At 38.1% G+C, this 11,968-nt stretch overlaps 1 protein-coding gene across 1 annotated transcript in view; it reads right to left on the reverse strand.

Annotated features, from left to right (window-relative positions):
• Window positions 1–11,097, reverse strand: part of CASP7 (caspase 7) — an 18,860-nt gene extending 7,763 nt beyond the window's left edge. Inside the window, exon 1 of the mRNA XM_005416368.2 lies at window positions 10,985–11,097. Coding sequence (XP_005416425.1) covers window positions 10,985–11,097 — 113 coding nt within the window. The remainder of the gene's footprint in view (window positions 1–10,984) is intronic.
• Window positions 11,098–11,968: the final 871 nt, after the last annotated feature.

Raw genomic sequence — 11,968 nt, forward strand, 5'->3', positions numbered from 1 at the left:
CTGTGCCAGTCAATGGCAAACACCAGAGACAAGCCTTGGCAGCTCATTTCCCCATTCCCTTCCACAGGACACTGTGGTTTTACTCCAGTGATTCCTCCCAGGTTAATGAGAAACCCAAAAACCCACAGCATGGTCACGCCTATCACTTCCTTACTGGCAGACAATAAAAAAGTTCCAGAAATCTTCTGGCATCAGTCCCAAGTGAATAAATAAGGGAACAAAGGCTGTGGATTACACTGAGCCTGGACCTGCAGTCCAGACAAGATTCTGGCTCCTGTGCCAACCTAGCACAATATGGGAACTGCCGGACTGGACTACACTGACAGCATAATGCCCAACTTTTCCGACTTAACAAGCTAAATCAGATCTTGTAATGATAACTAATAAAGTTATAAATAAGTAATAATCAGGCCTCAAGGGAAATCTCCTGGCAGTGACAGGCAGACTTATGACTGAAAGCTTAAATCTTTTTTTCTGAACTTTGAACTGGACAGCAGCTAGTAGTATAAATGTTTATTGCTGTTCTTTCTAAGCTTTCTATTTACTGTATTTTCCAAAAGGGTTTCCACTGATCAGTTATATGCTGTTATAAAATGTTTTAAACTATGTGCCCTCTGCTTGATTTGTTTCTGCTTCTCGGACATCTACTGTCTTTAATTTCCCTCTTTTGGGATTCAAACTTGCCTGGACTAAACAGAAAGTTGAATTTCATTACTGTTTACTCATTCTTCAGGTCTTAATTACATCTGTGCCATTATTCCTCACACCATTAGTAGTCACTGATCCTTCCCTTCCAAGGCATCACTAAGCTATGTGCAGTAAAACTGAGTGCGCTAGAGATCAATTTAGATTTATTCATTAAAAAAAATGAACAGGAAACAAAATTTATAAATAAGCCAAAACATGGTTCAATATTTTGTTCTATGTTTCTACTTTAGCCTCAATAATTAGTGATCTGATGTGGGCTCCATAATTCATAGTTTTGATGCTTTCTGATGATCGTGCATTATGATCTCCTACTTCTGCATAAACTTCTCTTCAAATTACCAGCTTTAATACTTTTATTCAGCTTTAATGCCTTTATCCAGTCTAATTTCACTGTATTATACACCTCTAATTACTGTACACTCTCCCCACTTTGAATTTTTTTTTAATCTTGAACCCTGTGGGCAATATCAAGCAAAAGACACTTGTTAAACCTGACTAGAGCTTTTTAGATCTTGAGTTCCCTAAGCCACACTCTTTGTTCTTTGTCAGATCTGTTTTGGTAGTGTCATACAGATTTAGAATTGCATGCAAATAACAGATTATCCTGTTGCCTTTTTCCATTAATATTGCATCAGGTTGGCAGAACAGCAACATTTCTGGACGAGAACAATGTGTCACTACTTGAATTGTCTTTCATAAAAATGAATATTCCTTTACTGTTAAAAATCAGAAAGTATAAATTAAATGGGATGAAGACTAAACCTCAAGGTCTAGACCAAATACTAAAACTGTATTACAGTGCACTTGGAAGTGCATACTCAGGCTTGCAAATTATGTGCCACGAGAGAAACTGAAAGAAAAAGCTGATTAGCTGAAACAGAAGTCTCCTGAGGAAAAATGGGCAAGTGTATAGGAGGAAGTTCAAGTAAGCATTGCATACTTTCAATTTCCCTATTAGCAAATGTTAGCAAAGGACTGCTGACTTTGATAGATGAGCACCAACAAAATCACCAGTCTTTAGAAGGTTATTTTAAAATATCTTCCAGATAGATGTCAAAAGAAAACTGAAAAAAAATTCTAATATTAAAGTCAGGATATTTTCCACACAATAGAAAGTCTTCATTTAGCAGAGAGAAGAAAAGTGATCCTACAAAACTGCACACAGAAGTTCCCCAAAAAGGCATTTAAATATTATTTCCCCTACATTGCTAACCATGGCACACAGATGTCTTACACAAAAGGCATGAAAACTGACAGCTGCAATTTAGAATAGCAAACATAAAAAACACAATACCACACAAAAAAACCCAGTGTTCCTAGATTTCTGTTCCCTGTCAGGATCTTGTTTCATCTGTTAAAGGAAATAAAAATTTCAGTGAAACAGGCTAAGCTGATAATACTGGAGTCTGAAGTTCATATTTATTGATGATATACGAAGTCTGTGCTGCCCTTGCCTATTTATGTATTGGTTTGCTGAAATGTCCAAACTTTGAAAGTCATTTTTGGGAATGGGTGGAATAAAGGGGAATGGCCAGTGTGACTCCTGGAACACCACAGCCCCCAACAAACCCACTCCACTTCCCTCCTGGGAGCAGCAGGACTGCTCAGGCAATCAAATAATGACTGTAAATGCTCTCAAGAACAGGGCCACAGGAATTAATCAGCCTTCAGCATCTTTTTGAATGCTCATTAGTTCATGACTTCTTAAGGGCATCTTTGGAATCAGATTGTCAGCTGACTAGACAAAGCCAACAGAGGCAGAGTCTTTTCTTTGAATGAATCTGAAGTCAGGAACCAACTAGGACAGTACCCCTTGTTCATCTGGAAACTCGTGTCACAGGCCCTTCAAATAATGGTAAACACAGTCATTTTGAACAGAGAATATTGCTGTAGCAGTATCAAAAGAAAGGAGTTAGGTAAACAATGTGATTATTTCCTTGAACTTATCTTGATAATACTAGAGCTGGGAAGGACCTAAGCTATCATTAAAAAAATTCTTTCCAACATTGAACTGAGTTCATTCATCCAAAAAAAAAATAGTGTCATACTAAAAAAGTACTTTTGTTCTTGATCTGACATATGAAACTGTACTGTAACAGATTTCACAGAAAATTTGCAAAATAAACCTCTTCAATTTACTTAAAGAAGTCCTGGCATTTCTCTACATTTTTTAATACCACATCTGAGAGGACAACAGAGAATAAAATATATTTATTAAGGCCATATGTTAGCTATGCTTTGCCCATTTAACTTGACGAAAGGTATTAAACAAACCAAAATGAGTTGTGCTTCTGCTGTGGAATAACTTTGGGAAAGTAACTCCGTATTTCTTGGTCTCAGTTCTTCCATCACAAAATGAAGTCTAAACAAATGTATTTCATAAAGCAACTGCAGATCATGTGGCTTCTTTCCAAGGGGATGGTGGTACAAAACCTGATGCCCTGTGTTCCAACCAGCTGAGCCAATCTCAGGGGCAATCCTGGGCCCTTTGCTCTGGGATGCCCCTGCTCCAGCAGGGAGCTTGGACCAGAGGAGCCACTGCGGTCCCTTCCAACCTGACACACTCTGGGATTCTATCCAGTAATAATTTTAAACTAGAATACTTCCAAAATTCACATTTTGTCCATCTGTGCAATGTTTATGTCTAGAGTGTGTGGGTTAGCTCACTGACAGGTGCCCCCTGGAGAGAAAAGGCATTGAACAAACCATCCTTACTGTAAAGTCATTGTTTGCATTCTTATTGTAAACATCCACTATGAAGGATTACAGTGGATCTCAGTCCAGAAAAAAATTCCTAACTTTGATTATTACACATTAGTTTCCCTGAAGAGAGAACAATGCTAGTGCCTGTATGACTATTTAGCATCAATTGAAACACTGGATACATTTTCAATACCTCATTATAAGACATTTTTCAGACCCTAAGCTACTCTTGTAGTTTTTTGTTCCATTTTAGTTTCAGATCCATCTCCAATTAGAAGAGAGAATCTTCTCTAAAAACCTGGAAAACTGAGAAACTCAGTCCAATACAACTCACAGTATAATGCAAGAGTTGAGCTGTTTGAAAGAACAAGCCTCAGACTACAACTTCTGGCATACTTTGTAAATGTCTTTTGAAGTTCTGATAGTTAATCTAAATATGCCTTCCTGTCTTTTTAAGTATGTGTTAGTGATGGCCTTAACTAATTCAAATCAAAACCACAACTGCAATTTAATTTATTATATACAAATGAAGCAGACCAAGTGCATTGGGACTAAGCCAGCTGCACTTTGGACAAGAAGTTTCAACAGAAAAATATCTAATATTGTCCACATTTCACAACAGTTAAAAAAAGACAAAAGTAAAAAGAAAAGAAACAGGTAGCAGTCCCTTAGTTTTGTGCATTTAATATTTTAGGGTTCACTTACAACCCACATGACAATTTTGTGGTGTGATGCCTGCAAAACAGAGTTCTAAACTCTCAATCATCACTTTGTAATTGAGATTCAGCTTCCCAATTAGCTGCAGGATATCTGCCATGCAGGCCTCACAATATTGTATGCAACATAACAGCCAAAAAACATTCAAAAGGTAAATTTTTACAAATAAAGGATTTTGCTTGCTGAAAGGCTTTCTGCTCATTTCTAGAAAACCTGCACCTCCATACCTTCTGTGGGTGTTCTGGAAACTGAAATCTTGCATGACCATACCCTAGGCAGTACAATGTACATAGGCAACTGACAATTCTATGCAAAAAAAAAGATGAAGCCTCTTTTACCTTTCACAGGTACTAAGAGAAATTAACAGGTACATATGGATTGCTCGGAAAATGACTCAAAATAAAGCAAGCCCTCCAAACACTAATGCTTAGAGAACACTCTGGCAAGGATTAGCAATTGCAAAATGCCAGTGGAGCTAGGATTAGCTAAACTGAACTGTTTTAGGGTATAAACTCATGATTTTTCCAAACAGGTGCCAGAGAAGGAAGGAGGTAAATAACATTCTACAATACCTTGGCTCATCATCAAATGGTACTCCACACTGCATCTGAAAACAGCTTCAGCCTGTGCTCAGGAGCAAGTCTGGTGTTCTGTGGCACTGCTAGGAGCCCACCATGCTGGGGTTGCATTGCAGAGAGAGCAGGAGGCTCTGTGAGCTCAGGCCCCAGCGTTCGCCTGTGTCAGCGCTGGGCCACGCTGGACTGTTCTGCTCTGTGGGGCCATTCAAAGCCCCCGAGCCAGCACCCTGCCAGCTGAGGTCATGCAGCCCCAGCCACCTTTGCTGACAAGCAGAAAACACCCTCCCATCACTCATTCTATCTCTGCTCCTGTGCAAGAGCACAGGAAAATAGATTTTGAGATGGAGGTGGGACAGCACACTTCTCCTCTTCCTTCTGTCAAAACCTGATCCGCCATTCCTACATAATTCACACAATGAATGTTTCCAGCACAATAATGCAAATTAACATGCTTAGTTTACAAAGCCTCCCTATACTTTAACTAATACAACTACTTCCTACATATTTGTGGGAACCCAGAACATCCCTCTGGCTGTCCAGGATGGCCAAGACCCCTGCCAGGGGGCTCAGAAGCCCTGGCATGGAGCCCAAACACCTGTGGCTTTGATTATGACCTGTGGAGCAAATTACCAGCCTTATATAAGATCAGCAAGCCACAACAGTCTAGGTAGAATAATAGTGAAGTTATCATGGGGTGGAAAAGTAGATTTTGGGGTTTCTGGTATGGGGGTTCAGAAGGCAAGATGGAGGGATCTGGGCGTGTCCAGCCTTTCTCCTTCTTCTTGGCCTCCATCTTCTGCTGTGATGTTGGCAATTACAGATTGGTTTAGAGTAGAAGCTCACTGTCTAACATAGGTGATAGGTAGTGGAAAGTGATTGTAAACATTGTATATTTAGTTTTTAGTATAAAGACATAGCACTGCCCCGGGGCAGGCAGAGTGCCTGGGACTGTGCTGATGGACGGACCTCGGCAGGGCAGGAGAACATTTTTTATAGATAAGATACAATAAACAACCTTGAGACTGAGAACTGAAGAGCCCTGACTCCTTCTTCAAGTGCTGGGCTGGGAAAAGAGACTTTCTAACTTATCTCGGGGCGACCCAAAAGACCCCGAGACATATTTACCCTCAAACAGTTTTGGTTTATTATAAATTTGGCTTAAATTTGTTTGGATTGCACTGAAACCTCAAATGTCACATTACAAAACAGATGTCCTCCAAATTCTGTATGATACAGGCCAGAGTTTGTTGTAATGAAGGAAATAAATTACTACACTAATTACAAAACTTAATTAGGATACTTGACTGTGATTACTTCAGATACAGTTCCTGGATAACACAGTGTTTGCTCTACTTCACATTAAAAAGGCTCCAAGGAGACTGGAAACAAATATTGACTGTGAATCAATGAGTTCTTGTAATAGAGACTAAATACTATTTCAAGACACTTGGGCTTTTCCTATGAGGTAAATGCAGTAAGCATCCAAGGGAAAGTAGAAGCACTGGCCACAGTTTCCACCCATTGTTAAATATTCCTGCAGTGTTCTCCAGAAGCTGACTTCCAGAGCTAAAAAAAATTGCTTTAACAAAATAACGACAACAAAACCTCCAAAACACAGACATACACACATATACACAAAAAAACCCCCACCAAACAAACAAACAAAACAAAACCAAAACCACCTCTGATTTAAAAAATAGTAATAAAAATGAAACATTCCTGTTTTCTTTGTTACAATTTCTTAATTATCTTTGTAGGAAGTTTTCCAGACTATAAATTACTTCTGAAATTTTATGTTTGATGCTTTCAGGTGAACCTAAACAATTGACATTTACCTTGTGCTAAGCAGAACAAGCAAACTCTGAACAAAATTAAAATTATATTGTGACAGATTTTGGAGCTGTGACAGTGACTTCCTTAGAGACATTAAGGAAACATGAGGCTGAAACAGGAGGTCAGCTCAGACATCTGAGCTGCAGCCCAGAACATAACTTCAGATAATGATTCATCAGCTGTTAGTTGCTTTAAAGTAGCTTGCTATTTTTAGTCTATCTAAGGATAAAAGAGGTACTTTTCTTAGCAATATTTATTTTGAAAGGTCTATTACATTCTGACACTGAAAAATGTGTAACAGAATGGACAACTCTGGAGAACATATGTATCTGCATCCCTGTGAAGTTGTTCTCCATAAAAGTTCTACCTGAAAGCAGCTTCTTTGACAAATCAATATAAAAATGAGCTGTTGGTAATGCCCATACAGGCACTTATGGGCTGGACTCGATGATCCTTGTGGGTGCCTTCTAATTCAGAATGAATGTGATACTGTAAAAATAGATCCCCAAAAGACAGAGGAACACCAGAAAAGCTTAGCTGAAACAAAGACAACCTTCTACACCTGTTACAACTCCAGACCTGAGGTTCAGCTGAGGATGAATCTCAAAAATGAGTATTTATTCTTTGAAGGACAAGGTTATTTATGTTGAGAAATATGGCTGTACTGAGACAAGGGTCATGAAGTTAAAACAGACAGCCTTTGGTAACATCTTCGCTTCCCCACTTTGATGTCCTACAACCCAAATAAACACTGTACATACGAAAAGAAAATTTATATACCCATGAATCTTTTTCATCTAAATACTAATTACAAACCTGGTGGGTATCGTAACAATATAACTATCACAACCACTGCACTACAGAAAGTGAGAGGCACACTGGCATTTCCAGGAAACTTCCAAAGTACTCAAAAGTCTCAAATTTTAAAGTGGTGTGACTTGACAGAAATAAATATCTTACAGATATTTTGGATTTGCAGTGTTAAACAGCTAAAATATTCTTGGTGACTGCATACCCCACAAAACCTCTAAAATTTCTTAGTGGGATTTATTTACAATCCATTTAATGTGTCTGCATTGAGGGCACTATAGAATCACACACCTCCTTTTGTAACTAAGTATTTGTAAAGATTTCTGAATAGATATTTAAATTGTGTTATTTAATTTAGTTAAATTGTGATATTTAAACTGTTTCCAGATGAGAAGGGGAATATTGACTATAAAACAAGACAGTAGGGCTGGAGCAGATAAAAGTAACCGGATGACAAATGGTTCTATACAATTAAATTAGGATAAAACTGGTGCCTAGATACTACTAATAACAAAACTCTTCTGTACTGTTCCTTCACTGAAGCCCATGAGCAGTCAGGATTCTTGACAGTGCAAATGCAAGTCTACCAAGCCTTATGAATTTCTGGAAGCAGCTTTTTTAAAAAAAAACCTATGTTGGTTTTTAAATTAGAAATCCTAATTTATCTTAATTAGGATTAAGAGAAATCTTCACTCTACTTAACACAGTGCAATTTTATTCCATTTCATGTTACATTAGCTTTCCTGGATGCTAAAATGCATTTGCTGCTATCAAACTCCCTAATGGAGGTCTCCAATAAAACAAAAAAGATACCAAAGGAAGTTATTAATTCTTCCTGTGGAGAAGCAAGACTTTGTTTAAATCTTTGCAAGTGTCAAAGGAGCACACATAGCATAGTAAAAAACCCCAAACTTGTATAGAAAAAATTATATTAGTTAGCTAAGAAAATAAAATACACATTTGAAATCCTTAGCTGACTCTTTCTTTAAACATGTTTTAAACATTTTTGGTGCACAGCCTTGCCAGAATGTGCAAGGCTGTGCACCAAAAATGTGCCTGTGCACCAGTTGCTTTGTGGAACATAACTTTTTGCTCAGCTGCAGCACAGCCCATTTTTTGCTCTTTTGGCAGTACACAAAATTAATCCCCTCCTGCCATCTAGTGGCTAAATAAAAACCCGGCTGGCACATTTAATCCAAAATTTCTTCCAACTCTTTTCCCCACCGGACAGTTTTTCTCACCAACATTAGCTAAGAATTAGCACTTTTCCTTGGTACAGCAGCCTCACAGACTTCTCAGAGAGAAATAAGCTGCAGTGAGTAAGATTTTAATTTACTTCTAGTTACTGCTGTGACAGGGCAGATGTCCAGTCACAGCCATGGAGTGGCAAATTGGAGCTGTGAAGCTCCTGGAAACAGCTGGTCTTTCTGCACAGCTTTCAATTTGGCCTCTCACTTCTCTGTTCTCTGAAATTAAAATTGATGTGCTTATGTAACATCACAAGTTCCTTGTTTTCCTATTGAACTTATGTTAAGCAATAGTACATGAAATGCAGTGAAGAATTTCATTGAGGGTACTGCACAACTGGTAAAAGACTGGGTGGATAAAACAAATTAAAAGGGACAATAAAATTGTAGTCACTCTGAAGCTTTCTGAACACCTTATTTAAGATGTATTTCTTCATGTTGCCAAAATGAAGCTTTGGCAATCAGGACAGAGAGCCGCACTGGTTCAAGTACAAATACATCTACAGTACTGACTAGGAATGAGTCTGAAGAAAGCAAACAAAAGAGATTGGATACAGAATATATTCTCACAGAGACTTAGGAACATCTTCACCAAAGATGTTAACATCTGGAATTTTCTTCCACACATACATCTCTTCTGAATTTACCCAAAATCTTGACATGTGCATATCTCCTGGCTACAGCGACATTCTGCACTATGTTAAAATTACATTTTAACACTTGTTTCAAACCTGCAGCATGAACTTTTCATTGCATGTCCCCAGAATTGCCTGTGAGGCACAAAGAGTGACCATTCTCTCTTCACTTTCTCCTTTATCACAATCATAGTTTAGATCAGATCCCATTTTCCTTTATCCTCTCACATTCCTCCCCTATCTTCCTACAGATCAAAGACTTTTAGTTTCTGTAGGACAAAGACAAATAACTTAATTGTCAAGCACCTCATTAATCTTTAAGAAATCACTACTTTCTTCAAGAAACTCTGTTGGATTTCTCAAAAGTATTTTTTTCCTACAAAATCGAAGTTGAATTCTCTCAATTACCTCATACTTAATCTGAGTAATTTTTTACTTCTAAAGAAAAATGTTGTAAATTGCATCTTCAAGAAGTTCCCAAAAGATGAATGCCTCAAACTGATGAATAGCCAAATTATTAGAAAAATTTCTTATGGAAAAAAGTCATAGAAATGCTGATTATTGCCTTTTCTTTGGCAATTATTAACTTTGAGTTGCATAATTTAGTAATAGTATTAGCATATCACCTCTTATAAAGAAGACCAAATCAAATATCAAAACACACATTTTATAAAGTTGAAAAGAAACCTTTGAAAAAGTATTTGACAAGATTTAGAAACAAATGTTACATTCCTCTATTTGTTAAAATTAATAATACACATACACATCATGAAACAAATTTGAGGAATGATAAAATTAGATGAGAAAGTACAGTGATTTGCTTAACAGCACATCAAAAGTCTTTTAAGACTAATGCATCTTCACTTCTCTCACAAATTTGTTACCCCTATTAAACTCATAGAATAAACAGCAAAAATTAAAGTATATTAGCCATGTACTGTCTGAATTACACTGCTCACTTTAATGTAAATTTCCAAGAGTAAAAAAAATGAAAACCTCTATGTAAAAGCATTAGACTTTGCATCAAATATATCTTGCACAATCTCACTAAATCCAACGTGAAGTAGCCATTTGCTGACATTCAACAGTATTTATAAACTTTGCATGTTCATTTTTCATCTTTTGCATTTCCAATCACATCTATCCACTGTTTTCAGGAGTACAGACAAGCAGTAAATAGTTCTTGCTTCCCACTGGTTTAATGAAAGCAAGCTTATGCTTCAGTGAGACTGCTATGCTTTAAAATGAAAGGCTTTTAATGTGTTCTGTAAGGGGTTACATCTCTAGACTTGGTGAGGCTTCTTTGTGCTACAACCTAGATGGCACATCCAGGCTTTAAAGTAACTTAGACAGCCAGCAGGGGATTCCAGTGATGCTGGAGATTAGCTGAGCTGAGTGCAGTAAAATAGATAATTAATGGCATATTCAATTCCCAGCTCCACCAAAGGTCAATGTTTAAGATGTGGGACTGTAATTGATGCTAAATGAACTTGGTGGTCTCTTAGATGCCAAATAAAACTTATGGGAGATATTATAGGTTTCCCTATGGAGGATATTACAAAGAAATGCTTTAAGGTACAGAGAAGATACATTAAACTCATACAACATAAACCATCTTTCCATCCAGACCATCAATAACATTGTGAACATGGCAAACTGAACACCAAATCAAGCCTTTTTATGTTTCTATGATTAAAAGGGTACCATGGCAGCTGATACAACAACAAAAACAGGAGTATAAGTAGGAACTTACTTTCCAAAAAGTGAGAACCTGCTGCTTCTGTCTGGCCTTGCATCAACTACATCACAGCCATTTTCATCATCTCCCTCTCCAGCAGGGAGATCACCACGCTGATCCTCTGACATCTACAAATGAAAGTACAAGAATGTAAGTGTCCCTCAGTGAGCACTGACATTTTAGAAATACTTCTATGAACCAGATTGTTTATGGTCTGGTTTACAGAAGATACATGTGAGGGTTTTAGTCAGTTTTATTGTACAATACTTCCTGAAGAAAGAGTGGCTATGGATTTCTGGTCCTGAATTGCTATGGCATTGCAGATGTTCAGCCATCTCTATTTTCTTGTGCCAGTTACCAAAAGGAACCTGTCTAACATCACTCTCAAAAATGCAGATTACAGCAAAATCAAAAATAATTCTATGGTGAAAGATCACAGAATATAGAATACAATCATAAAATAGAATCAGAATATTCTGAGTTGTAAAGGATGCCCTGGGATCATCAAAGTCCAACACCTGGTAATCCCAAGTATGCTGCCATGTGCCCAAGTGAGCTGTCCTCATCACAGAAGGAATTCCCAGATAGTTTCCCATAGTCTGGGAAGAAGCATGTTGGGATGAAAGCAAGGGCTCCTGTGTTTTCATTTGCACATACATAGTCAGATGTGTGTAAGTGAAAGACTCCTGTGTGTTTCCTATGGGTGGCTGTAGTGTCATCATTAAGCAATGGGGAAACCCCAGCAGAAGGATCAGCGCCAGCTCAGCGGAGAGCAGCGCGGGGCACACACAGGATCTGCGCTCGGGGTGGGATGCACTGAAACATCTGGTCTCTGCTTCCAGATTTTCACCAGGAAATCAGCACTGGTTCCTGCCCCTTTCCCATAGTTAGGCAGATTAAATTCGCTTTTATCACCCATTTACTGAGAAGAGCACACGTTTACATCGAAAACCACCCCGGTACCAGCAGCAGCTCAGAGCCCACCAGTGGCACCAAGGC

The sequence above is a fragment of the Geospiza fortis genome, unplaced genomic scaffold (assembly GCF_000277835.1).
Source record: "Geospiza fortis unplaced genomic scaffold, GeoFor_1.0 scaffold130, whole genome shotgun sequence".
Lineage (NCBI taxonomy): Eukaryota > Metazoa > Chordata > Aves > Passeriformes > Thraupidae > Geospiza > Geospiza fortis.